This window comes from Gadus morhua, chromosome 2 (assembly GCF_902167405.1).
Source record: "Gadus morhua chromosome 2, gadMor3.0, whole genome shotgun sequence".
Classification (NCBI taxonomy): domain Eukaryota; kingdom Metazoa; phylum Chordata; class Actinopteri; order Gadiformes; family Gadidae; genus Gadus; species Gadus morhua.
This window is the reverse complement of record NC_044049.1, coordinates 23,186,152-23,211,942: the sequence shown is the minus strand read 5'-3', so window position 1 is coordinate 23,211,942 and position 25,791 is coordinate 23,186,152. Positions and strand designations below refer to the sequence as shown.

The window sequence follows — 25,791 nt, the reverse complement described above, 5'->3', positions numbered from 1 at the left end:
TACATAACAAACTCAGTAGGTGGCAAAGAAGTAAAAGCTGCTCACGTTTACACCTTTTTTCCTTCTAGATTCGACTGGGTTTTTGGATTGTCGGTGCCGTTAAAGTAGTAAATGATTATTAATGCTACATTAACGGCACCCGGGAATGGACAATCCAAAATGAAACACTTACTTAATGAATAGCCTGAGCAGTGGTAAAACCACAAGTCAGAAACAGTTGACTTGTGGTAAAAAAGGTTGCAGGTGGCCACATTATATGGAGTACAGTCGGCTCAGATTTATTTACTTAATCTGGGCACATATCAAATAAAATGCTGACAGATTAAAGAGATGTACCTGATCGCAGAGCTCTTCTGGTTTACATTCCATGACTTCTACAACAAAGACATAAATACATTTTCAGAATAATGATTTTAGGATATGCTAAAGTCAAGCTTTGTCAGCAAACATTGGCAACATAACCACCAACTATCAACATTATCGAATTAAATCCTAGAACTGAGCTGCATACCAATGGGTTAATGCTTAGCTTTGCAAAACTTTTCTCACTTGCTTTTATGGTGCTGCTGGGTTGCTTGCAGTGGAAATATTGCAAACTCATGTCAATTGGGTTTGCTGGGTTAATGCTAGCTTCAGAGCTGACAGATTAGCTGGTCAATGCAGCACAGAAAATCGATTTCATATGCAAATCAAGGCATCATCATCTAACTAGAACACAGTCATTTGTCATTTCCCTAAGATAACTTTTGTGACCTTATCTAACTTACAACAATGCCTCACCTTTTATATTATGTGAATAAACAGGGGCAGCAGTTATTTTGAACATTCAACTCAAACAAGCTCTTCAATAAGGGTGAAAGCAATTTGACTGTTCATTCCTCTGTTCTCATTACAGAAATAAATCGATTTCTTTTAAATTTATACAATTATAAATTGAATCAATATATATGATAGTATAGCGATTTAAATTGCCTAAGTGATTAGATTAAAAATTCCTTACCTTTACTGGTGTCGTAAATTACGATGGCTCATTGCATTCACTCAATAATAAAAATTTCACCAGGTTATCTCATAATTATGAGATAATTATCTCATAATTATGAGATACTATCTTGTAATTATGAGATAATTATCTCGTAATTATGAGATAGTTATCTCGTAATTATGAGATACTATCTCGTAATTATGAGATACTATCTCGTAATTATGAGATAGTAGAGAGTAGTGACGCTTGCACAGAAGCATACGGCCAGTGCTTAATTTGAGGGGGAGCAAGGGGGAGCGCGCTCCGGAAGCTCTGACGTGCGCTCCGCCACGAGCAGTATAAAAGAAAAATGCGCTGCGTAGCGGTAATCAATGAAGTACGACATAACATTGCGTGGGGAATAGGCACTTTGGCGCCCCGTGCTGCAGGCGCACACCCGTGTATAGATGGAATGAAACCCTCACTGAAGTCCCCCCCCCCCCCCCCCCCCCCCCCCCCCCGTCCTCAGCGCTCCGGGAGCTCCCACTGGACAAATTAAGCACTGCATACGGCCGACATCTTTCTTTATTCTGGTTGGAAATAGTAACATAGTTACGCCATTAAATGCGTTTATGGAAACATTTTTAGCGAGAAATGTGCATTTTACTTTCATAATGTTCGCTCGTGAATGTGAAGGATGTTTGGTTTGATAGTTATGACGAAGAGTGAACGCTCCGTTCACTTGCATGGACAGAGTCTCTGGTTGCTAAGCAACCTCAACGTCTTGGCGGACTATTTCTCTGCTGATCAACACTACGAATGCTGGAAACACACCAGACACACCATGTGAAGTTATTTAACCCGATTATTGTTATTTATATCCGAGATTATTTAATCTAACCCGATCCAAGCTCTATCATGCACCCAAACACGGCGGCGTTTGGGTTTCCTTCCTGGGACTCCCTCATAATTACGAGATAATTATCTCATAATTATGAGATACTATCTCATAATTATTAGATAATTATCTCATAATTACGAGATAATTATCTCATAATTACGAGATAATTATCTCGTAATTATGAGATACTATCTCATAATTATGAGATACTATCTCATAATTATTAGATAATTATCTCATAATTATGAGATAACCTGGTGAAATTTTTATTATTGAGTGAATGCAATGAGCCATCGTAGTAAATACTGCTGTCTCATGTGGAATTGTAGTTGAAGGGAGGAGTGTTACTTTTCAAAATCCAAGTCAAACCACAAGTGGGGGAGGGTAGCTGCTCAAAATGCCCTTTGATGAAGGGTGGGGGATGGGTATAGTACATCTTAGGACCATACACCTTTTTGTGCATTTTCAAAGGTGCAAAAGGCCATTGAATTCCGGCAGATTGTAATGTTAGGTTGATAGACACAAGTCAGTCAGTCAGTCAGTCAGTCAGTCAGTCAGTCAGTCAGTCAGTCAGTCAGTCAGTCAGTCAGTCAGTCAGTCAGTCAGTCAGTCAGTCAGTCAGTCAGTCTGTCTGTCTGTCTGTCTGTCTGTCTGTCTGTCTGTCTGTCTGTCTGTCTGTCTGTCTGTCTGTCTGTCTGTCTGTCTGTCTGTCTGTCTGTCTGTCTGTCTGTCTGTCATTTTAATTTTTCTTAACTTTTCACCTTGCTCACGGAGAGCTCTGATTGGCTTATTGACGAAAGGACCATTTATTTGTTGGCAGGCTCTTAGTATTACAGTGATGGCTGAATGTTTTTTAACCCTTTAGAATCCCACTATTAACCACTTATTTTCTCTATTTCAGAATATGAGTTGTGTGAAAATCTCTCTCTCTCTTTATTTATTTATTATATAAATATATATAATACAATTAAATATATAAATACAATTTATGTATTTTCAACACTGGACTGGGCCTGTGAGTCAGAGTTCAGCAGTGGAGAATACTGTGGTGAATCGCTGCCTTCAGCTCAGCCTTAAAGATCCCATGCCATTCTATTTTATGATGCTTTAATATAGGTATTAGTGGGCCACAAACACAGTATTCAAAGACGTCCCCGAAATTCAGCCGTGGTGCAGAGTTACAGTCACTCCGAAACAGTCGCACATTGAGCTTCCCCCAAACGCGCTGTTTCGGTGGGTGTGTCAAGGCAGGTCAAGGAGGGGGGGTGGGGGTGTGGCCCTGAGCAGCTTGTAGCCACTACCATGCGCTCTGTATACGGTGGGCGTGTCAAGGCAGGTCAAGGAGGGGGGTGGGGGTGTGGCCCTGAGCAGCTTGTAGCCACTGACAGTACCATGCGCTCTGTTTACGGTGGATGTATCGCAATGGCTCGTAGAAACCCATATTATACATAGATATCTATATCATATAATATATAATATATATTATCACCTGGCCCTGAGCAGCTTGTAGCCACGGTACCATGCGTTCTGTTTACGGTGGATGTATCGCAATGGCTCTTAGAAACCCATATTATACATAGATATCTATATCATATAATATCTAATATATATTATCACGGCCAAAAGCTGTGTGAGCCTCCAGACGATAGGTTATTATGAATCTCAAACGGCCGCGTCTACTTCAGATTGATGTGGAAGTGGAAGAACCAGAGACGTCGGAGAACCCGACGAAGTCCTTTGTGATTCATTATATCGTCTAGACGCGCACACAGCTTTTGGCCGTGATAATATGTATTATTTGATATAGATATCTATGTATTATATGATATTATTTAGATATAGAGCTCCAGGACTGTAACGCAAGTGTTGTACACTTCCTTGTTATTTGGATAACCGTTCTGCTGTTGGTGTGATGGCGCATAACACGTCGGACTCTCGTCTATGGTATTTGTACAACGAGACTCGTAGGGGGGGTTATCTCAGCCATGGTTGAGAATGAATTGGGGGAAAGGAACTTTGGCTTTGACTCCCTGAAGTAGGCTACATGAACCACGACATGGAGGAGAAAGGGATTGTTGGCCGCGAATGTATCCCGCTTGAGCCCTGCTTCCCGCCGCCTCGGCAGCGGTCAGCGCTAATCACCGCATCCTGAAGCCGAGGCGGTGGTCCATCGGCAGCGAGGCTCCGGCGGGAGACGACCGCGGTCAAAAATCCCTTTCTCCTCCATGTCGTGGTTCATGACTTCAGGGAGTCAAAGCCAAAGTTCCTTTCCCCCAATTCATTCTCAACCATGGCTGAGATAACCCCCACTACGGGTCTAGTCCTAGAAATACCATAGACGAGAGTCCGACGTGTTATGCGCCATCACACCAACAGCAGAACGGTTATCCAAATAACAAGTAAGTGTACAACACTTGCGTTACAGTCCTGGAGCTCTATATCTAAATAATATCATATAATACATAGATATCTATATCAAATAATACATATTATCACGGCCAAAAGCTGTGTGCACGTCGAGACGATATAATGAATCACAAAGGACTTCGTCAGGTTCTCCGACGTCTCTGGTTCTTCCACTTCCACATCAATCTGTAGTAGACTGAACCGTGCGCTGCCTGCTGCCTGCTGCCGGCGCGAGGCACCACCGCCCGGCTGCCCGCTGCCGGGCGGTGGTGCTTCGCGGCGGTGGTGCCTCGCGGCAACCGGCGGCAGGCAGCATGTCGCAGTTCATGTAGTTCGATGTCGTTCTGCCATTGCATTCAAAATTCTGTAACTAGCCTGTTACTACAAACTAAGCAACTACCGTACACGTATTAGCATTTAGCACTAGCTCAATCACGACTCCTTCAGAATTCTTGTGGGTGGTTACGAACCAACCAAGTGGGCAGGGCCATGAATAATAATTTGACAACGCTACGTCACAGTGTCACCTTATCCAGATCGGCTCATTTCTTCTGCCTTATTCCTTTCATTGCCTATTGCATTCAGCAGACAAACTGCATAGATTTCAAACTTACCACAGCTCACTAACTTATTCAGACCTATGTTATTTAACAAACAATAGGAAAAATGTGATTTTAATGGCATGGGCTCTTTAAGTGATGGCCCATCAAGGGGAGGGTCGGAGGGCCCCTCCCCCCCTGCACCTGGACTGCTGCGGCCTGACACAACAGCGGTCTCTTAAAATAGCTGAATCAATTCATTAGTCAATCATATCTTCCCGGTGGCGTAAGAGGGAAAACAAGGTGTCCTTCAACATCTACGCTTCCAGGCGATTGCAACGGTGCCACACATGAGCATATTCGAACATGTTTAATGGTAGTAATTAGCTGTCGAACTTGGAGGCCTTAATCAATAATCACCAGCTATTGATTTGCTTCCCGATATATTTTTTTGACAAATTACATGTTTTTTAGCATCTACACGTTGAGCTGAGTCCAATGAAACCAAGCATGACACTCTAGCAAAACGTTAACATGTAGTATACATGGTACACCTATGGTCTAGGACATGATCTTGGTGTGGTACAAGATCGCGCTTGATCTCATTGGACTCAGCTCAACGTGTAGATGCTAAATAACATGTAATTTGTCAAAAATCTCCACCGGGAAGCAAATCTATAGCTGGTTATTATTGATAAAGGCCTCCAAAATCGACAGCTAATAACTACCCCGAAACGTATTCAAATATGGTCATGTGTGGCACCGTTGCAATCGCCTCGAAACGTAGATGTCAAAGGACACCTTGTTTGCCCCGTTACGCCACCGGGAAGATATTTTCACACTTCTAATGGATTGATTATATTTTAACGTTCTGGGAGTGAGACTGTTTTGTTTTAAGCCTTATGCTGCGTAGCGCAGCATAGCCCCTCCTGCCGGTTGCTGCGTAGCGCAGCATTTTGTACGCGTGCTGTTTTCATGACGAATGCAGCATATAACTCACTCTGGTTGGTTAAAAATACACCTGGGGTGGGTCTTAAGGCTTTGGTAAAGATCAGGAGACCACCAAAACGAACTTTGGTTGGCTGAAAATCACGTCAATCAATCAATCATATAGCCACGCGATATTCTATGTTTGTTTTTAGCGACGCGTCTAGCTTGCGACCGAGAAGTAGCAATGAACATGGAGGATTTTGATAGCGATGGCAGTGATATTGTCATAGAATTCAAGGGATTTGAGTATGAGAATGAGGACGAGAATGATTTTGTGCCAGTTGATCCACTGGATCGGGCACAGAAGTGGGAATCTTTGGACACCGAAGGAGAGGAGGAGGATGACTTTCGGGGATTCCAGGGGGACTGGAGAACCGGCAATTACCAGCCTCGGAAAACAAAGACATTCTCTCGCACACCGGGGGTGAAACAACCGATCCCCTTGGATGCTAGCCCACTCGATGTGTTTTCCAGGATCTTTACCGATCAGCTGTGGGACACGTTATTGACCGAAACGAATCGGTACGCGCAACAGGTACGAGCTCAGACCCCCACGACCTCAAGTGGACCCCGGTCCCGAAAACAGAAATGAAAACATTCCTCGGGCTGTATCTTTGCTTTGGAATTTTAAAGCTACCAGCACGCCGCGATTACTGGAGGCAAACTAAGTGGCTCTACCAAACAAATGTCAAGGCACCGTTTCGACATGATCTGGAGGTAAATATTTATGTTTTCTTTTCTTGTGCTCTCTTCCGAGTTCCGTTCTCTTCTCTTAGAAAACGGAATGGCCAGTAATGATAGTGGTGCTATAGCAATTACTAATGGTGATGATGGGTTGATATTGAATAAATACAATGATGTTAGTTATAAATACAATAATGGAATAATGAATAAATAGTAATACAATTATGAATATAAATACTATAAATAACATAATACAAATAAACACAATGATGGAAATAAATGTCAGGCTCAAATTCTTTGTCATATATGCATTTTCAGATATCTCCATCTAGAAGATAACTTGGACCCTGCCTTGGATAAATCCGATAAGCTGTGGAAGATCCAGCGGTTCATGGACCTCCTCTTGCATCAGTTCCAGGCCCTCTATGAGGTCAATGGGTTTGTGAGCGTGGATGATTCCATGGTAAAATACAAGGGACGCCTTGCCTTCCGGCAGTACCTCCCCATGAAGCCGGTGAAGTGGGGGATAAAGGTGTGGGTCATGGCAGAGAGCAATACAGGCTACGTAAACAATTTTCAAGTTTACACGGGGGCCATTGCAGGCAAGACCGAGACAGGCCTGGCTTACCGGATTGTGTCAGACCTGGCTAAACCGTATTTTGGGTCAAACTTGTGTGTTTACATGGACAACTTTTACACCAGCGTGAAGTTGTTGCTGGATCTGCAGGTCAGGGGTGTGCCTTTACAATGCTTTGGTTAAAATGTTATTTGTTGTATTTTATATCATTGATTTATACTGTTTTTTCTTCTTAATCTTGTTTTGAGAATGTTTTTAAAATGTTGCTGTTATGGTTGTGCTCAGGGAGCATGTTTTAATAAAACCTGTAGTTCTTACCTTTGCAATGCTTTTTATTTCATGTTTCTAGGTGCTCCAGAGGCTTAGATATTAAGGTTTATGTAGACGTTGACAATTCTTACTATTTTCTCAGAAAACCCTCAGGAAATGAGGTTCTTTTTCCTAGAATAGCATAGGATTTTAGAAGGCGTTTTAGCAGGCGTTTTAGGCATAAATGGGTTAATTAAGCGGCTGCAGCAGAAGTGTCGAGACGAAAGTTGATATCGAGACATTTCTAGAATATTCCCATTCACATTATCATTCTGAGCAATAAACTAAATCTTCTGCTTTTGATATAAAAGAGACCCCGGGTCTATAGCTTACTTGTCCTCGACTCAGTCACCTGTTGCATCCATTCCTTTAGGGCTTCAACCTCCTAATTGATCATTGTAGTATAATTGAATGCCCTCTTTCATATATATGACACCACCACCACTGGGACCTGGCAAAAATTCTCCATATCCAAAAGGGAGTTGGGGGGGGGGGGGGGGGGGGCGTACACTAGACATAAATAGGAAGCACACTCAGGAGGAGGAATGACCTCTCACACATATTTAATTAATTGTTTCAAATAACCCTGCCTCTTTAAATCAATGAGCTTGGTGTTTTGCTTTCAAGAATAGGTTATATGCTGTGTCACTATAAAATCTGTCCATGCGCGTCTCTCAGAGTGACGTAACAAGCCACCGGACAGGCAACCACCATAGCAACCATGAAAGTGGTCGTGACGTAGACGCAGGCCCATTGAAAAGAAAAGGCTAAAAAACGTTGGCATGTAACATGTTTAAAGCCGTTATTGTATTTAATTGTTTAAATATTAAAATATATATTATAAATATAAATATACATTTATTTAGTTATAATATTATGAGTAGACCATAGCTTTTATTCAATTATCTGAAATTCTATGAATGAAATTCGGCACTCAAATATATGGCACTATAACCCTGTACTCCCATCTTGAATTTAATAGACCATTCTTGTTGCTTCGAGGATGTCCAGTGGTCTCCGTATATAATAAATAAATTAACATATTTATTTATGAATTATCTTCTCTTTCAGGGCGTAAAGTCTTTTTTAAAGTTGATAAATAAAATAACATCATTAAACAGTTACATAAAATAACATTATCAGCAAAGACAATGATACAGCCATGATTTAAACGGCATGCGAGCTGCTGGTTTCAGTGTCCATAGCAACCATCATAGCAACCATGTTATTATATTTCTTTGGAGACCTAAAATATTCTTCGTCATAACTATCCAACCAAACATCCTTCACATTCACCGAGCGAAGATTATGAAAGTAAAATGTAAATTTCTCGCTAAAATGTTTACATAAACACATTTAATGGCGTAACTATACTAATATATCATATTTTCCTCCCAGAATATAAAGTATGTCCGCCACTTTCACAGAAAAATATCCTAAAAACTATCCAATAGGAAAGATGCCCACAGTGTCTAGAGATGTAGTCGGGTTAATACAGGAGTGAATGGGCTGCTGGAGCACCCGCTCTGAACGTCAAACATTGCCAGGGATGGCATTACATTGTAGTGAATTTAACCCCCTCTCCGACGCCGCCGAAGGGTACCTTTCCCGTCAGCGACCGACGCTAAAGTGCCTTTGCCAACAGTCGTTATTTGAAGTTCTCAGAGTGAGACTGTGTTGTTCATGTCTGGCCCACTGTTCTTCCTAGTGTGCACCTTTTTAAAAACCTTGGCCAGAGTACTTGGATCAAATACTATTCTATCCTGTCAGGGCCGGATTGTCCATAAGGGCACTTGGGCCCGTGCCCACGACGCTGAAGTTGGCATCCGATTCGCAGCATCCGATTCGGCAATTGCTGGTCCACCTTAAAACGGTCGTGATTGAAGACCACTACACCTAGACTCTTCAAATCTGGACTAAATTATCACAGTGAGGCTAAACATTATGTAAAACATAGTTTCAGATTTGTGAAACCTTTACCCTATTTGTGAAAATGCAATAAAGGCACATTTTAATGCTTTTTAGGTGTCCAGACCGCATTAGAACTGATCCTGATGGAAAACCACTACACCTAGACTCTTCAAATCTAAACTAAATGATCACAGTGAGGCTATACATTATGTAAAACATAGTTTCAGATTTGTGAAACCTTTACCCTATTTGTGAAAATTCAATAAAGGCTCATTTTAATGCTTATTAGGGGTCCAGACCGCATTATAACGGATCCTGATTGAAAACCACTACACCTAGACTCTTCAAATCTGGACTAAATTATCACAGTGAGGCTATACATTATATAAAACATAGTTTCAGATTTGTGAAACTTTTTTTCTATTTGTGAAAATGCAATAAAGGCTCATTTTAATGCTTATTAGGGGTCCAGACCGCATTAGAACAGATCCTGATTGAAAACCACTATAACTAGACTCTTCAAATCTGGACTACATTATCACAGTGAGGCTATACATTATATAAAACATAGTTTCAGATTTGTGAAACCTTTTTTCTATTTGTGAATATGCAATACAGGCTCATTTTAATGCTTTTTAGGGGTCCGACTGCATTAGAACTGATCCTGATTGAAAACCACTACACCTAGACTCTTCAAATCTGGACTAAATGATCACAGTGAGGCTATACATTATGTAAAACATAGTTTCAGATTTGTGAAACCTTTTTTCTATTTGTGAAAATGCAATACAGGCTAATTTTAATGCTTTTTAGGGGTCCAGACTGCATTAGAACGGGTCCTGATTGAAAACCACTACACCTAGACTCTTCAAATCTGAACTAAATGATCACAGTGAGGCTATACATTATGTAAAACATAGTTTCAGATTTGTGAAACCTTTACCCTATTTGTGAAAATGCAATAAAGGCACATTTTAATGCTTTTTAGGGGTCAGTTTGTATTAGAACTGATCCGGATTGAAAACCACTACACCTAGACTCTTCAAATCTGGACTAAATGATCACAGTGAGGCTATACATTATGTAAAACATAGTTTCAGATTTGTGAAACCTTTAACCTATTTGTGAATGCAATAAAGGCACTTTTTAATGCTGTTTAGGGGTCCAGACCGCATTAGAACTGATCCTGCCTTTATTGCATTTTCACAAACAGGGTAAAGGTTTCACAAATCTGAAACTATGTTTTACATAATGTTTAGCCTTACTGTGATAATTTAGTCCAGATTTGAAGAGTCTAGGTGTAGTGGTTTTCAATCAGGATCAGTTCTAATGCAGTCGGACCCCTAAAAAGCATTAAAATTAGCCTGTATTGCATTTTCACAAATAGAAAAAAGGTTTCACAAAACTGAAACTATATTTTATATAATGTATAGCCTTACTGTGATAATGTAGTCCAGATCTGAAGAGTCTAGGTGTAGTGGTTTTCAATCAGGACCCGTTCTAATGCAGTCAGACCCCTAAAAAGCATTAAAATTAGCCAGTATTGCATTTTCACAAATAGGGTAAAGGTTTCACAAATCTGAAACTATGTTTTACATAATGTATAGCCTTACTGTGATCATTTAGTCCAGATTTGAAGAGTCTAGGTGTAGTGGTTTTCAATCAGGATCCGTTCTAATGCGGTCTGGACCCCTAATAAGCATTAAAATGAGCATTTATTGCATTTTCACAAATAGGGTAAAGGTTTCACAAATCTGAAACTATGTTTTACATAATGTATAGCCTCACTGTGATCATTTAGTCCAGATTTGAAGAGTCTAGGTGTAGTGGTTTTCAATCAGGATCAGTTCTAATGCAGTCGGACCCCTAAAAAGCATTAAAATGAGCCTGTATTGCATTTTCACAAATAGAAAAAAGGTTTCACAATTCTGAAACTATGTTTTATATAATGTATAGCCTCACTGTGATAATTTAGTCCAGATTTGAAGAGTCTAGGTGTAGTGGTTTTCAATCAGGATCCGTTCTAATGCGGTCTGGACCCCTAATAAGCATTAAAATGAGCAAGTATTGCATTTTCACAAATAGGGTAAAGGTTTCACAAATCTGAAACTATGTTTTACATAATGTATAGCCTTACTGTGATCATTTAGTCCAGATTTGAAGAGTCTAGGTGTAGTGGTTTTCAATCAGGATCCGTTCTAATGCGGTCTGGACCCCTAATAAGCATTAAAATGAGCCTTTATTGCATTTTCACAAATAGGATAAAGGTTTCACAAATCTGAAACTATGTTTTACATAATGTATAGCCTCACTGTGATCATTTAGTCCAGATTTGAAGAGTCTAGGTGTAGTGGTTTTCAATCAGGATCAGTTCTAATGCAGTCGGACCCCTAAAAAGCATTAAAATGAGCCTGTATTGCATTTTCACAAATAGAAAAAAGGTTTCACAAATCTGAAACTATGTTTTATATAATGCATAGCCTCACTGTGATAATGTAGTCCAGATCTGAAGAGTCTAGGTGTAGTGGTTTTCAATCAGGATCTGTTCTAATGCGGTCTGGACCCCTAATAAGCATTAAAATGAGCCTTTATTGCATTTTCACAATTAGGGTAAAGGTTTCACAAATCTGAAACTATGTTTTACATAATGTATAGCCTCACTGTGATAATTTAGTCCAGATTTGAGGAGTCTAGGTGTAGTGGTTTTCCATCAGGATCCGTTCTAATGCGGTCTGGACCCCTAATAAGCATTAAAATGAGCCTTTATTGCATTTTCACAAATAGGGTAAAGGGCGATTATGATAAATGTTTGGGATAGCATCGAGGATTAAGCTCGGGATGTGCCTGACTTGACCTACCTGTACAGGCTTTATCAGGGCAATGGGTCATTTTCTCATACCGTGGTATATTTCAGAATTTCCATGAAGAGCATGACCAGGATGCTTTTTTGGCCAACAAAAATAAATCTTAATTGCCATTTCAACTTTTTTTTTACTGTAGGCAATTTCCAATTGCCTACTGTACATACTACATACTAGGCGAGTGTTGCCTCCATTGTCCATCATACATTGCATCAAGGGATGTAGACAACTAGTGTGATATCTGAAAATCTGTTGACATCAGAAACGGCATGTAACTATGACCATACCACCATTGACAGGCATCATACACCAATACCATGAAAGCCCAATATAAACATTTGCTGTTTATGAAATGGAATAGCCTACTAGACTGATTACTGACCGTAATCTACAGCCCTGCCTAATAGTATGACATTGTAGTGTCCAAATAAATGATCAACAAAACATATCCTAGAAGTAAAATGTTAAATGTAATTTTTTAATGGTCTCAGATATAATTTTTGATCTTAAAAAGTCCCGATTTTTATAATTTCATTGATAAAGTATGACAAGATGGAAACAATTGTTTCCTGAATTCTATAAATAGCTTAAACTTTTCAACTAAATTATATAATATATTTATATCTATAATCAATTATAATAATTATACATTTTATCAAATAAAATATGTTTGGTGGCAAAATAGCATAAGTGATAGCTGTTTAGCCCCAAAAACAGAAATCTGCTTCTATTAAAGTTAAGAGCAACTGTAGTGGGAGTGGCAAGGGATATGGGCGGGGAATGGGTGTGGTTTCACTATTCTGATACACACTGCAGTACCACCAATTTACCAGAGAGGTCCTCACTTTGAAACACGGTCCCCCCCTCACACACACATTTTTGTAAAAAAACCACATTTTTAGGACTTTTAAGATTTCAATGCCATTTCACCCTAGGCTTATAAGCAGGTCATTACCAGGCTGTTACACTGCTTATCCTTCTTAGGACCATGATTTAGGTCCTAACTTTGTCACATGGTCCTAACAAGATGGGTAGTTTTACAAGCGCAAGTCCTCACAAGGTGGTAAAAACAAACACACACACACACACACACACACACACACACACACACACACACACACACACGCACACACACACACACACACACACACACGAAGACATGTATGCACCCACACACACACACACACCACACACGCACACACACATATGCACACACATGAATGCATACATGCTCACACAAACACAAATAGACACACACACAGAAAGACATACACACATGCACATGGTTGCACAAAAACATGCAGACATGCATGCGCACAACACACACCCACCCACACACGCAAACACACACAAACGTGCACATCCATACACACACACACACACATGCACACACACACACACGTGCACATGCATGCACACACACAAACAAAAACAATGCATACACATGAAACGTAGAACGTCTGTTTTCATGCGTTTTCAAATGGATCATACAATTACTTTAATAGTGGCCAGAAAGACAGACAGACAGACACACACACACACACACACACACACACACACACACACACACACACACCAGTGGAGGCTTCTTCAGTGAGGAGAGGGAGGAAGATCCTCCTTAACATAGTTGAGAATAAAAAATGTAGATTACCCAGACTTAATGCCTTAATGAATTAATGCCCTTAAGTATGACTACTTTAATGCCTTTGTATACGTTATGTTCGTTTCCCTCTGTAAAAGACATTAGCACCCCCTATCGCTTATTGACAATTACTTCAGGGAGGACGTTCCTCCCTCAGCCTCCAATGAATCCCATTAATTTCCCCGCAAGTGTTGGCGGCCGGTGAATGACATGGGGTTCAATTGGAGAGAGGAGGAAAGTCCTCCTCTGAGTGGGTGTGACTAGCTAAGGGATCTGGATCCCGCCTACGCCTGTTCATAGCGCATGGCTGCGCTATGAACCAATAAGCAGGAGCCCTGGCTGTGGAGCAGCCTGGAGGGAGGGGTTATCCCCTCAAGTCTAGGCTACGAGGACCAACGAACCCGCTCAGTCGTATGCCTTTTTCCACCAAGTGGTGCGCTACTGTTCGTTGCGGTGCGGCTCTGTTCGGTTATATTGGCGTTTCCGTAGCCCGTGGCCGGGCAGGGCTGCCCGTGGCCGGGCTGCGGAGCCCGCGAGGAGGGTTGACTTGATCTATAAACGAAGCCCCTCAATCTTAATTGGTTTAACACCATGACCAACATTCTGAAACATCCATTAACATCCACATTTGCCTCAAACAATGTTGTGAAATAATGTTCTTGTTGTTCTTTTACTTTTTTGTAACTCTCACCATTCTGTTTGATATTGTGGAAAGGATGTTAGTGAATGATTCAGAGCATGATGCATTTTAAATGGCATCACATTTGGTCTTGTGCCTTCATTTTTCTTAAAACAATTATAGCTGAAAATAAACATTGCCAAATTACAACCAATAGCTTCAGTCATTGAGGGCAAATATAGGCCCAATGCTAGGCCCAGAGTTTCTTATTTAGTTTTACAAATGAAGAGTAGGCCTGATTTGACTAATTGGCTTTGGATCCTTTCCTTCTGCCCATGTAGTCCAAGTCATGCTGCCCACCAGTTTTCAAAGTGCAATGCTGCCACTGGTGGATTTGCATCAATTCACATAATTATGGGTCACGTACTCACTCTCATCACACCATACGCCACTAACAGGGCAAGCAGGCCAATGGCAAGCAAGCAAGCAGTCCTCCCTCCCTCACTTTAAAAAAACACCAGCCAACACCGACACACCGACACACGCACACACACACACACACACACACACACACACACACACACACACACACACACACACACACACACACACACCTCCAGCAGCTCACTGCCCTCCTGCAGGCCGCAGCTGGCGGCGTGTGACCCGGGGGTCACATGACTGACGAAGACGCCCGTATGGTTCCCTCCCACCAGAGTGACATCATCGTCAAAGCTGCACTGCCTCTGCTTGACCGCGATAGGCGGACTGGACGACGGGGACACTGGCTTCAGCCTATCGGATCATCAACAACAGTTAACATTACATGAGGGGGGGGTTGGGCAGCATGATCAAGTCGTCCGGGGTTCCACTCCCAGGGAATACAAATTCCTTTACTCATTCTTATCTTTAAATCAAGCTATTAGCAGTGAGCTACTATTATGCCATGGTGATGTCACTTCCAGTGTAACTACTACAACACTAGTCTTTAGCGTTAAGTGTTAAGGGAAAATTATAAAGTATCAAGTGTTTTGTATCATGCATCGTACTGACAGTGGACTGTTACGTGTCGAGTGTTGATTGAAAAGTGTTAAGGGATAAGTTTTAAGTGTTCAGTCTGAATGATAAGACAAGCTAGTCCTGTCTTTAAGTGTTGAATGATTTGTCTTGATGAATTGATGAAGATCATCAAGCATTTTTAAGTAGCTTTAGAGTGCGGGCTGTAGGAAGGTGTGGGAAAATTTCCGCTGGATACTATCCAAACCAAGCTTACTGTGACTGGTTCCTTCAAAATAGCCACAAGGCTTTAAGTGTTGAGTGTTCAGTGAGCGCCCGTACCCTGGGGCAGCAGGCCAGGGTTCAGTGTTGAGTGTTGCGTGTTCAGTGAGCGCCAGTACCCTGGGGCAGCAGGGCAGGGTTCAGTGTTGAGTGTTGAGTGTTGAGTGTTCAGTGAGCGCCCGTACCCTGGGGCAGCAGGCCAGGGTTTGGGCTGCGGGGTCGGGGGCAGGCCGGCCAGGCCGGGGGAGAAGACTTGGGAGTTCAGGGAGCTCAAGGAGTCACAGAGCGACGGCTCGCTGGGGGCTCCTGGATCACATACACAGACGTTAAAACACACACAGGTTTGGATCAACCGTTTAGATGGTGGCATCCTCGGTTACATTTGCATTTACAGTCATGCACACACCGACGGCGGTGTCCACCACGCAGGGCGACAGCCAGCTCGTCAGGAGCAGTCAGGGTGAGTTGTCGTACTGAGGGGACACCTCGACACTCCGCTAGGAGGAGCCGGAGTTCGAGCTAGCAACCTTCCGGTTACAAGTCAACCCCGCTCTACCTCCTGAGCTAACGCCTCGTTTACACATACGTATGTTTTTCGTATCCGTGCTTCCGCAGATTTACGGAAGGGGTCGCTAGTGTTGTACGTACGGACATGAATTTACGGACAACAAAAAAAATGGGGAAATGTATGACAATGGCCGTTTTTAGGAGACCGGTACTTTGGAACATGAGGATCGACATATACAGAGATAAAAACAAAACCAACCAGGCTTGGAAAGAGATCTGAGTTTGGCCTGCCAGCTACTTACATGTTTTGTGTGAAACATAAAAACTTTCATACGGTATCTCCGTAAAACGACGGCGAAAGTTACATTTTTTGAACGTATATTACGGACATACCGGACAGAAATTTTACGGAGGGGAGGAGTCTCGGAGGAATAACTGACATTACGGAGAATCACATAGGAATTAATGGACTTTCGGTTGGAGACGGTTGGATCGCATACGAGAATGTACGTATGTGGAAACGAGGCGTAAGCCGACCCGACCCCGGTTCCCCAGGCCCCAGAGGCGAGGAAGGCGTAGGTAGTCCCTCCTCATCGTCTAACGTACCTGAGGTGTTGTCGTTGTCGTCGCTGCCCCAGGAGTCCAGCTCGAACCTGACCAGGAGGAGAACAGCACGGCTCTGGTTAGAGAACATAGAGCTATAGGGGTAACTCTGGGGAGCTGGTGCTGGAGGCAGGGACTCACTCCGTGTTGAAGCGGCGGTTCATGGAGTTGAGGCACGGCGGGAAGGGGAAGGTCGACAACCGGTTGATTTCCTTCTCGTTCTCATCCATCTGAAGGTATGAGAGGATGATGAACCAGGGTGAGTGTTAGCAACATGCACTTTAACATCAGTCCGTCGGGACGATGAAATAAGTGTCCCAAATTGATATGGAGTGAATCGAGTAATGCGTCAAGAGCCAATGGCGTTTCAAGCTTTTTTATTTCTTCCATTTATAGGCCAGATCAATTCTCAAGTGTAATTGTGGTGGAATGAATTATGCAAAATTGCGAAAACTCACAAGGGGCAGAAGATTGTCATCTGAGATGGAACGTGATTCTGAAATGGAAGCACATTGGATTAGATTAGATTAAACAACAACGTCCAACAACGTTTCCATCCCTAGAGGGCAGTAGGTACCTAGTCTATGAGGTAACCCTGGTCAGGTTTTTTAAGGTCACAGGAAGATGAAAAATGATGAAGATGAAGAGGAGGTAAAGGATAGTATATGATAGAATAGTATCAGTATATTTATAGGATAGGTATAGGATAGTATATGATAGTATAGTATAAGTATGGTTATTATAGGATAGGTGTATAGGATAGTATAGTAGTGTACAGTTATAGGATAGGTATAGGATAGTATTGTATAAGTATAGTTATCCCTATTTTGCTTTGCTTTCTGTTGTTTCAAGCTTTTTTCCGAGTTGCCCTTTTGACGTCCTTTCCGGTCTCAGTGCATTTATAGCGTTCCTGATCGTCTTTGTGCAGGGTCCTCACCTTCAGCTGAAGCTGCTCACACTGGCCCTCCAGCTGTGGTCATAACACACACACAGTGAGCTAGGGTGGGGTCAAAACCAGAACCAAGTCACTGTTCTCTTGGAAATAGTGAGCTCAAATACAGAGATTCGGTAAGCTAGCAACGAGTTTAAGTCACTGTAACCAGAGAAATCGGAGGCCAAAATACTTTGAACGATTTATTTGGTAAGCTAGCTGGGTCACAGACTGAGCTATGTTAAACCGACGGGGGGTCGGTTGAAGGGGGTCCCAAATTTTGTCAAGAAAATAAAAAAGTAAAATATTTTATTGTCACTGATGGTGACTTAGATAGAATAGAATAGAAAGCTTTATTGTCTTTACAAGTACAACGAAATGCAATGAGCAGCTCCATACATGCACACATGTTATCGAATATAAATATATAATAATTTACAAAAGCAATATATAATATAAATAAATAAATAAATACAATTTTAAAATACACACTAAAACTTAAATACACAGTAAAGACTACCAACAGACAACAAACATCAGTGCAGATCTGAGTTCAGTATGGTGACAGCTTTGGGAAAGAAGCTGTGTTGTGTTTGCCTATTGAACTAAACTTGAAGTAAAATCGATCAAGTGGAAACATGCACAACACAAAATGTCAGCAAGGGAACTTAACACGCGTTTGTGAGGCCACAGAATAGGCTACAATTCATTTTAATCAGTGGGAGCCCTGTGCTTGTTTCCCTGCAACCAGAAGGTTCCATCTGGGGGTGATGGTCTTGGAAGACAGTGACACCCTTAGCGTGTTTGAAATGTCCAATCGATTGCGCAATTTGGTTTTAGTTGCAGTCATTGCCGAAAACCCGGCCTCGCATAGGTACGTGGTGGGAAATGAAAGCAACGTTTTCAGCGCTTTTATGGATATCTTGGGATACTCCGCTTTGGTTTTGATCCAAAAACCCGCCAGAGAGGTTTGCTCAAACACACTTTTAAGACCACCATCATTAGCTATTTCGATCATTTGATCTTCCTCCTGCACTGACAAATGATTCGGGACATTGACAAATGGGTTGCGTATCCACTCATTCGTTTCGACGTGGATCTTTGGAGGATGAGAAGTAAGGTTCGAATTAATTTGAAAGCGCAACAAGGTGATCTCGCACCAGCTGCGAGAGAATGGGCCCTGCCTCAGTCTCTCCCAAAAACCCCACTAATGTTTGGAACATATCGAATACTCCCCTGTCCACTCGTCGTCCCCACAAATCAAGCTTGGCTTTAAATGCAGCAACTTTAAATCTGCCAGTTTAAAGACAGTTGTCATTCTCCCCTCTGGACGTGTCAGGTTGAGCTGCGCGCGCAGCCGCTGAAGCCAATACGTGTTGAGGACGGGACAGACAGACGGTTATGACTAAGAAAATAAGTTAAGACCTTGCCAAAAATGCAAACATGTTAAATGCAATCTGACAACTGCATATAGACTTATGGCATGTAAAAGAGTGACAGTATTGCGAAGTAAATTTAGTTTATTAAGTGTGCATGCATTTTGCATGCACACTTACTTACTTACTTTTTTTTTTTGTCATGTCGTAGCCTACTCACCTGCGGCCCGGTTAGGAATGTCCCGCGGCCCGGTACCGGTCCGCGGCCCGGTGGTTGGGGACCGCCGGACTAGAGGACAAGTGAGTCAGCTAGCTGAGACGCCAGCCTAACCTACCAACCAACACAGCTACACCTACCCTACACCCACCCTGAAAACGACCCCCATCCTGACAACTACACTCTTCCCGACATCTACAACCACCCAAAGAACTAAATCCCCACTGACAACTTCACCCAGCCTTCACGCACCCTGCAACTACACTCCTCCTGACAACTACACCCACCCTGGCAACTACACCCACAACGACAACTACAGCCACCTCTAGAACTACACCAATTCAAACCACTGCATCCATCCCTCCGACTGCACCGACCCCTCCAACTACACCCACCCTACACTAACCCCGACAACTACACTCAGCCCGACAACCACACCCACCTCGACAACTCCACCCAACCCGGCAACTACGCCAAGCCTGACAACTAAACCCACTACTCCTTAGACATTATTAAGGTTTAGGATGTTGTGTGACATGTACATCGAATATTGTGCCGTGCCAAGCAAACTACAACCAATCAGGAGAGGGGAGGAAGGAGCGGTTATCTTATTTTCCATGGCAGTTTCCAACCCCATCCTAATACGCTACACTACCCTTTATTCTCTCTCTCTCTCTCTCTCTCTCTCTCTCTCTCTCTCTCTCTCTCTCTCTCTCTCTCTCTCTCTCTCTCTCTCTCTCTCTCTCTCTCTCTCTCTCTCTCTCTTCTGCCCTATCTTCTCCCGCCCTCCCCCTCTCTCTTGCTCTCCCTCTCCCTCCTCTCTCTGTCTGTCTCTTTCTCTTGCGCTCCCCTCTCCCTCTTTCTCTCCCCCCCATTTTATCAACTCTCCTTTGGCTTCTAGAACGCTCTAAATGAAACCTCAAAGCCACATCCACAATTTAAATATTTATTTTTTTCCATTACTGCACTGCGCTCACCAACATGCCAAGATGATTATTGCAATCATGCTGTTAAATGCATTCAGCACAGCTTATGTGATACATTATCATATTAAATATTATCCAATATTCCAACCCTTCCCTCAAATAAATATGTAGTCCTATCCCATCATACACACACAGTACAAACGTAGTCTTTAATACTATTTCGACATTTAACCTTATTGCTAATTGCTATCCAAAGCTTTTCATATTATTTCAAGACACGCTATGAACAAGCAGTTAGGAATTCGGGCCTCTTGCTCACGGACAACGCACTCACAGGTCCACGTATGGGAGCTCACCAGTAGGCTTTCTACATTTACATTTATGGCATTTAGCAGATGCTTCTATTGTCTTACTTTCCCACCTTTGTATTGTAACTGTTGCACAGTAATTTCCCTCGGGATAAATAAAGCATCTTGAATCTTGAATCTTGACATGGCAATACAATTATCCATCCATCTTATAGAAAACCATTGTACTGAAAGTGACATATCTTTCATGACTTATTTTTCATACCGCTGTGTGTGTGTGTGTGTGTGTGTGTGTGTGTGTGTGTGTGTGTGTGTGTGTGTGTGTGTGTGTGTGTGTGTGTGTGTGTGTGTGTGTGTGTGTGTGTGTGTGTGTGTGTGTGTGTGTGTCAGATTGCTACACTACCGTCCCGGCCAGGTGACCCTAGTAAAAGAGATTTTAAATCTCTTTGTTTAGTCTCAAATGTTCGATAAAATAATACAATAAAGTGACAGCTAGTCTTAATACAGCATGTTCCTCTCCCTCCTGCTGTTGCACAACAGAACAAATTTACAAAGACTGAGTAATAATTCCTTTAATTAAGTAATAACCATATTGAAAGATAACGTATTAAAAAGTACGCTGACAAAGTGAATTACAAGTTTGTCATTAAACATTTGGTTTAAATTGTGTTAATATCACATACTCTTATCTAAGGTGTTTAGGACTTTAAGAACATGTCACCAACCATTTTTATGGCCTCAGAACCCGACCAAAACAGTCCTACCACTGCTAAACCTGCAACTCCAGCCATAGCTCCTATAGGGATCAACGCCACACAGGTTGCTCTTACAGCTCCAATTAATGCCTGCGATGCAGAAGACACACACACACACAAACACACACACACACAAAAACAAATTATTGTGATGCTGTTTACATGAGTATAATATACGCTGTTGTCCACAATAACAGGAAGGATAGACTGCTCTGTAGTAATAAGGGAGTTATTGTGAGATAAGTAGACCACAGATAAATACTCTATTTTATAAATTAATAAGTAGCCCTCCCCTGTAGCTACCACAGTACACACATATCTCTCCAGGAAGACTCACCTGTCGAGATCGACGTGTGCCGTAGCGCATCTCTGTAGCGAAGTGTTCACAGTTATTCAAAAATAAATTGTACTCGGGCTCGGAGCCCACCAGCTGGAAAGCTTTTGCCACGATGATCTTGGCGTCCAGGGGTCGGCGCTGGCCGTCCCTTAAATTGTTGATTTTCCATTTGGCATCTCCAACAACAGCTTTCAGTTTTTCGTACTTCACCATAGCTTTTGGCATTGACACAGCCCCGCTGCTGCTGCCACTGCTGCTTGTTGCACTGGATCCTTTAGAGTAAAATGAAGGCCTATCCATTACAATGTCTTTTATATGTATTAAAGAGTTCAATTCACTTTCAGACCCATGCATAGATTTCTTGAAGTAGGATATGTTTAAGTCATGAGAAGATGTCAGCAGGCCCTGTGTTTAGTTCGTATTTTAAGAAATGTCGTGTGTTGTTAGGCCTACTTACCATTTGCTGTTGTAAGGTGAACAACAAAGCCATCCCCAACGTATACAGCCCAATGCTTGTATAAATCATGAAAGATTTCTATCAGGTCCCCAGGTTGTGGGACCTTTTGATTCTAATTAAACATAAGAGATATTATTTAGTCTCCTTCAGTCATAAAACATATGGTAAGGAAGAGCATTACAAATGACATTCAACAGTTTGGACATAGACTCACCACGGGAGACATCTTGATGCAAATTTTCCTTTAAAATATGTACTGAGGAATTAACAACAGAAATCATAGAGGGTTGAATATTAAAATGAGGTTATCATAATAATCACGAACATTAGCCAATAGCAAATCACTATTTAAATGGTGTCTTAGCCTTCAATAGGCCAGCTGTGACGACTAGGCCTACACATCGAGGTGTTTTAATCAAGCTACCAGATAACAGTTGAATTTTGCTCTTATTTCTGTGAAAGAACATCACAAACAGCATCCTATATCTGAACTTAGATTGTAGGACTACATATTTAAAAAAAAATTATCCTACCTCTAGTCTTGTCCGAGGAAGTGCCTTAAGTAAGTGATCTGCTTGATCCAAAGAGCAAATATATATCTGTGTAAAGAAAACTTTCGCTTTCATTATGAGTCGTCATAAAGGAACACGCCAAGGCGTTGTTCCTTCATTCCTGGAGGTGTGGGTGTGGAGTTGAAAAGGTTATAGGTGACAAAGGTTGGGGTGGAGGTGTGGAAGGTGGAGTTTTCCTACTCACCTTCTGAGAGGAGTCCCTTTTCTTTTTATCCTCTTTCTTCTTTTTTTTGTCTTCCATGAACTGCTGTTCCCTGTCCTGACTCTCCCGTCTGTGGGGGTAAAAGACAAGGTGGAAGTAAGTCATGTATATGGTATACTGTACATCAAGGGGTACCGCACCTTTGGCCCATGATCGAAAGCAGATATACCTGCTTCCAAAAACATCAACAACGTATCACGGAAGCAGTTTAGTAGCAGTTTGCTTTTAGCTATGAAATCTTAGGTCATCTTAATTTAAATAATGTACCTTAACTCATCCAGGTTTTTTTTTTTACTACTGTGTTACTACTACCACTGTGTTACTACTGTGCTAGACTTACTGTAGCAAGTCCTATCCATTTAATAATTCATACCATCACAACAAGTCACAAGTAAAAAAGAAAAAAAATATATACTTCAACCGCATCTATAATAAGCATGTACTCAAGACACATACCTTAACTTCAGTTTTGTATTTGCAGTATATACAGACTACACAAGTAACAGTTTAACATTGAAGAATTTATTTTGTGAAAAATAACATTTTCTTAACTCTTTAAGGACTGGAACGCATTTCATTTTTGTAACCCTTATTTTAGTGCTTTAGCTGTAGAATCCCTTCTCAGGCCTGAATGGGGTACAGTAGTATTGCGTTTCTTAATGTAACAGTAGTAGTGCAAACATTTGGCCTCTCAGGCCTAACAAAAGTATAAAAACACCTAGTGCAAAATTTATCACAATCTGTAAGCACTTAACCCATTTATGCCTAAAACGCCTGCTAAAAACGCCTGCTAAAATCCTATGCTATTCTAGGAAAAAGAACCTCATTTCCTGAGGTTTTTCTGAGAAAATAGTAAGAATTGTCAACGTCTACATAAACCTTAATATCTAAGCCTCTGGAGCACCTAGAAACATGAAATAAAAAGCATTTTAAAGGTAAGAACTACAGGTTTTATTAAAACATGCTCCCTGAGCACAACCATAACAGCAACATTTTAAAAACATTCTCAAAACAAGATTAAGAAGAAAAAACAGTATAAATCAATGATATAAAATACAACAAATAACATTTTAACCAAAGCATTGTAAAGGCACACCCCTGACCTGCAGATCCAGCAACAACTTCACGCTGGTGTAAAAGTTGTCCATGTTAACACACAAGTTTGACCCAAAATACGGTTTAGCCAGGTATGACACAATCCGGTAAGCCAGGCCTGTCTCGGTCTTGCCTGCAATGGCCCCTGTGTAAACTTGAAAATTGTTTACGTAGCCTGTATTGCTCTCTGCCATGACCCACACCTTTATCCCCCACTTCACCGGCTTCATGGGGAGGTACTGCCGGAAGGCAAGGTGTCCCTTGTATTTTACCATGGACTCATCCACGCTCACAAACCCATTGACCTCATAGAGGGCCTGGAACTGATGCAAGAGGAGGTCCATGAACCGCTGGATCTTCCACAGCTTATCGGATTTATCCAAGGCAGGGTCCAAGTTATCTTCTAGATGGAGATATCTGAAAATGCATATATGACAAAGAATTTGAGCCTGACATTTATTTACATCATTGTGTTTATTTGTATTATGTTATTTATAGTATTTATATTCATAATTGTATTACTATTTATTCATTATTCCATTATTGTATTTATAACTAACATCATTGTATTTATTCAATATCAACCATCATCACCATTAGTAATTGCTATAGCACCACTATCATTACTGGCCATTCCGTTTTCTAAGAGAAGAGAATGGAACTCGGAAAAGAGCACAAGAAAAGAAAACATAAATATTTACCTCCAGATCATGTCGAAACGGTCCCTTGACATTTGTTTGGTAGAGCCACTTAGTTTGCCTCCAGTAATCGCGGCGTGCTGGTAGCTTTAAAATTCCAAAGCAAAGACACAGCCCGAGGAATGTTTTCATTTCTGTTTTCGGGACCGGGGTCCACTTGAGGTCGTGGGGGTCTGAGCTCGTACCTGTTGCGCGTACCGATTCGTTTCGGTCAATAACGTGTCCCACAGCTGATCGGTAAAGATCCTGGAAAACACATCGAGTGGGCTAGCATCCAAGGGGATCGGTTGTTTCACCCCCGGTGTGCGAGAGAATGTCTTTGTTTTCCGAGGCTGGTAATTGCCGGTTCTCCAGTCCACCTGGAATCCCCGAAAGTCATCCTCCTCCTCTCCTTCGGTGTCCAAAAATTCCCACTTCTGTGCCCGATCCAGTGGATCAACCGGCACAAAATCATTCTCGTCCTCATTCTCATATCCCTTGAATTCTATGACAATATCACTGCCATCGCTATCAAAATCCTCCATGTTCATTGCTACTTCTCGGTCGCCAGCTAGACGCGTCGCTAAAAACAAACATAGAATATCGCGTGGCTATATGATTGATTGACGTGATTTTCAGCCAACCAAAGTTCGTTTTGGTGGTCTCCTGGGGTCTCATTTATAACCGTTGCGTACGCACAAAACGGGGCTGAAATTGGCGTACGTGACTTTTCACGCCAAGGTTGTGATCTATAAAAAACCAACTTGACGGGAAAATGTGCGCAGCCCTAAGCAAACTCTGACCCATGCGTACGCATGGTTTGGAGGAAAAGGAGAATTGGCGACACAGACGGTGTGGTGGTGAACTGAAGTCAGACCGAAGAATTGCAGAGTGAGAAGAACGATTATGTTTTATCATCGCCCTTCATCAATTTAATTTCAACCCGTATCATGCGTTAAATCCTAATCAGAATAATTTAAGTCCACTGCGTTATTTCTCAGTTATAACTCCAGAAATATCTCCTTAGAATAGAAATAAAAAGAAATTCTCTATATTTAATACCGTCACTCCATACTGTCCACTGACGGCTCGACTGCATGGAATAAAGCATCTGTCCAACATGTGTCAATAACATAATATTTTTATGTGA

The 25,791-nt window shown here is 41.8% G+C and overlaps 4 protein-coding genes and 1 long non-coding RNA gene across 6 annotated transcripts in view; 1 reads left to right on the top strand and 4 right to left on the bottom strand.

Moving 5' to 3' along the window:
* Positions 1 to 708, bottom strand: part of LOC115561211 (uncharacterized) — a 1,544-nt gene extending 836 nt beyond the window's left edge. The window contains exon 1 of the long non-coding RNA XR_003979879.1: positions 337 to 708. This is a non-coding gene — a long non-coding RNA (uncharacterized LOC115561211). The remainder of the gene's footprint in view (positions 1 to 336) is intronic.
* The window catches only part of LOC115561121 (caspase recruitment domain-containing protein 11-like), a 26,056-nt gene extending 8,745 nt beyond the window's left edge, over positions 1 to 17,311 (bottom strand). The window contains exons 1-5 of the mRNA XM_030380945.1: positions 17,247 to 17,311; positions 16,930 to 17,018; positions 16,792 to 16,838; positions 15,864 to 15,984; positions 15,018 to 15,195 (exon numbers count right to left, since the gene is read on the bottom strand). Of these exons, the coding sequence (XP_030236805.1) occupies positions 15,018 to 15,195; positions 15,864 to 15,984; positions 16,792 to 16,838; positions 16,930 to 17,018 (435 nt within the window). The 5' untranslated portion in view covers positions 17,247 to 17,311. The remainder of the gene's footprint in view (positions 1 to 15,017; positions 15,196 to 15,863; positions 15,985 to 16,791; positions 16,839 to 16,929; positions 17,019 to 17,246) is intronic.
* LOC115561178 (piggyBac transposable element-derived protein 4-like) lies at positions 5,884 to 7,383 on the top strand. The gene is made up of 2 exons (XM_030381008.1): positions 5,884 to 6,517; positions 6,803 to 7,383. The coding sequence occupies exons 1-2, from the start codon at positions 6,486 to 6,488 to the stop codon at positions 7,242 to 7,244; spliced, it is 474 nt and encodes a 157-aa protein (XP_030236868.1). The 5' UTR covers positions 5,884 to 6,485; the 3' UTR covers positions 7,245 to 7,383.
* A 3,792-nt stretch (positions 17,312 to 21,103) lies between the features above and the next one.
* Positions 21,104 to 22,735, bottom strand: LOC115561153 (phospholipase A and acyltransferase 3-like). Of its 2 annotated transcripts, none has more exons than XM_030380985.1 (5): positions 22,629 to 22,735; positions 22,310 to 22,337; positions 22,096 to 22,207; positions 21,639 to 21,910; positions 21,104 to 21,391 (listed from the first exon to the last, which is right to left on the bottom strand). In XM_030380985.1, the coding sequence occupies exons 2-5, from the start codon at positions 22,319 to 22,321 to the stop codon at positions 21,245 to 21,247; spliced, it is 543 nt and encodes a 180-aa protein (XP_030236845.1). In that variant the 5' UTR covers positions 22,322 to 22,337; positions 22,629 to 22,735; the 3' UTR covers positions 21,104 to 21,244. The 2 variants fall into 2 exon arrangements, with proteins under 2 accessions (XP_030236845.1, XP_030236836.1); XM_030380976.1 differs by having other exon boundaries at positions 22,310 to 22,351; positions 22,629 to 22,718.
* An 890-nt stretch (positions 22,736 to 23,625) lies between these two features.
* On the bottom strand, positions 23,626 to 25,013 carry LOC115561168 (piggyBac transposable element-derived protein 4-like). Its single transcript, XM_030380997.1, has 2 exons — positions 24,666 to 25,013; positions 23,626 to 24,381 (listed from the first exon to the last, which is right to left on the bottom strand). Exons 1-2 carry the CDS (start codon positions 24,695 to 24,697, stop codon positions 23,940 to 23,942), a joined length of 474 nt encoding a protein of 157 aa, XP_030236857.1. The 5' UTR covers positions 24,698 to 25,013; the 3' UTR covers positions 23,626 to 23,939.
* Between the last annotated feature and the right edge of the window lie 778 nt (positions 25,014 to 25,791).

Coding starts and splice junctions, on each gene's coding strand:
- LOC115561178 (XM_030381008.1), top strand. CDS start 6,486: ATGTCAAGGCACCGTTTCGACATGATCTGGAG. Junction 6,518..6,802: donor CGTTTCGACATGATCTGGAG/GTAAATATTTAT, acceptor ATGCATTTTCAG/ATATCTCCATCTAGAAGATA.
- LOC115561153 (XM_030380985.1), bottom strand. Junction 21,911..22,095: donor TCACCTTACAACAGCAAATG/GTAAGTAGGCCT, acceptor TTTACTCTAAAG/GATCCAGTGCAACAAGCAGC. Junction 21,392..21,638: donor GCACACGTCGATCTCGACAG/GTGAGTCTTCCT, acceptor TCTGCATCGCAG/GCATTAATTGGAGCTGTAAG.
- LOC115561168 (XM_030380997.1), bottom strand. CDS start 24,697: ATGTCAAGGGACCGTTTCGACATGATCTGGAG. Junction 24,382..24,665: donor CGTTTCGACATGATCTGGAG/GTAAATATTTAT, acceptor ATGCATTTTCAG/ATATCTCCATCTAGAAGATA.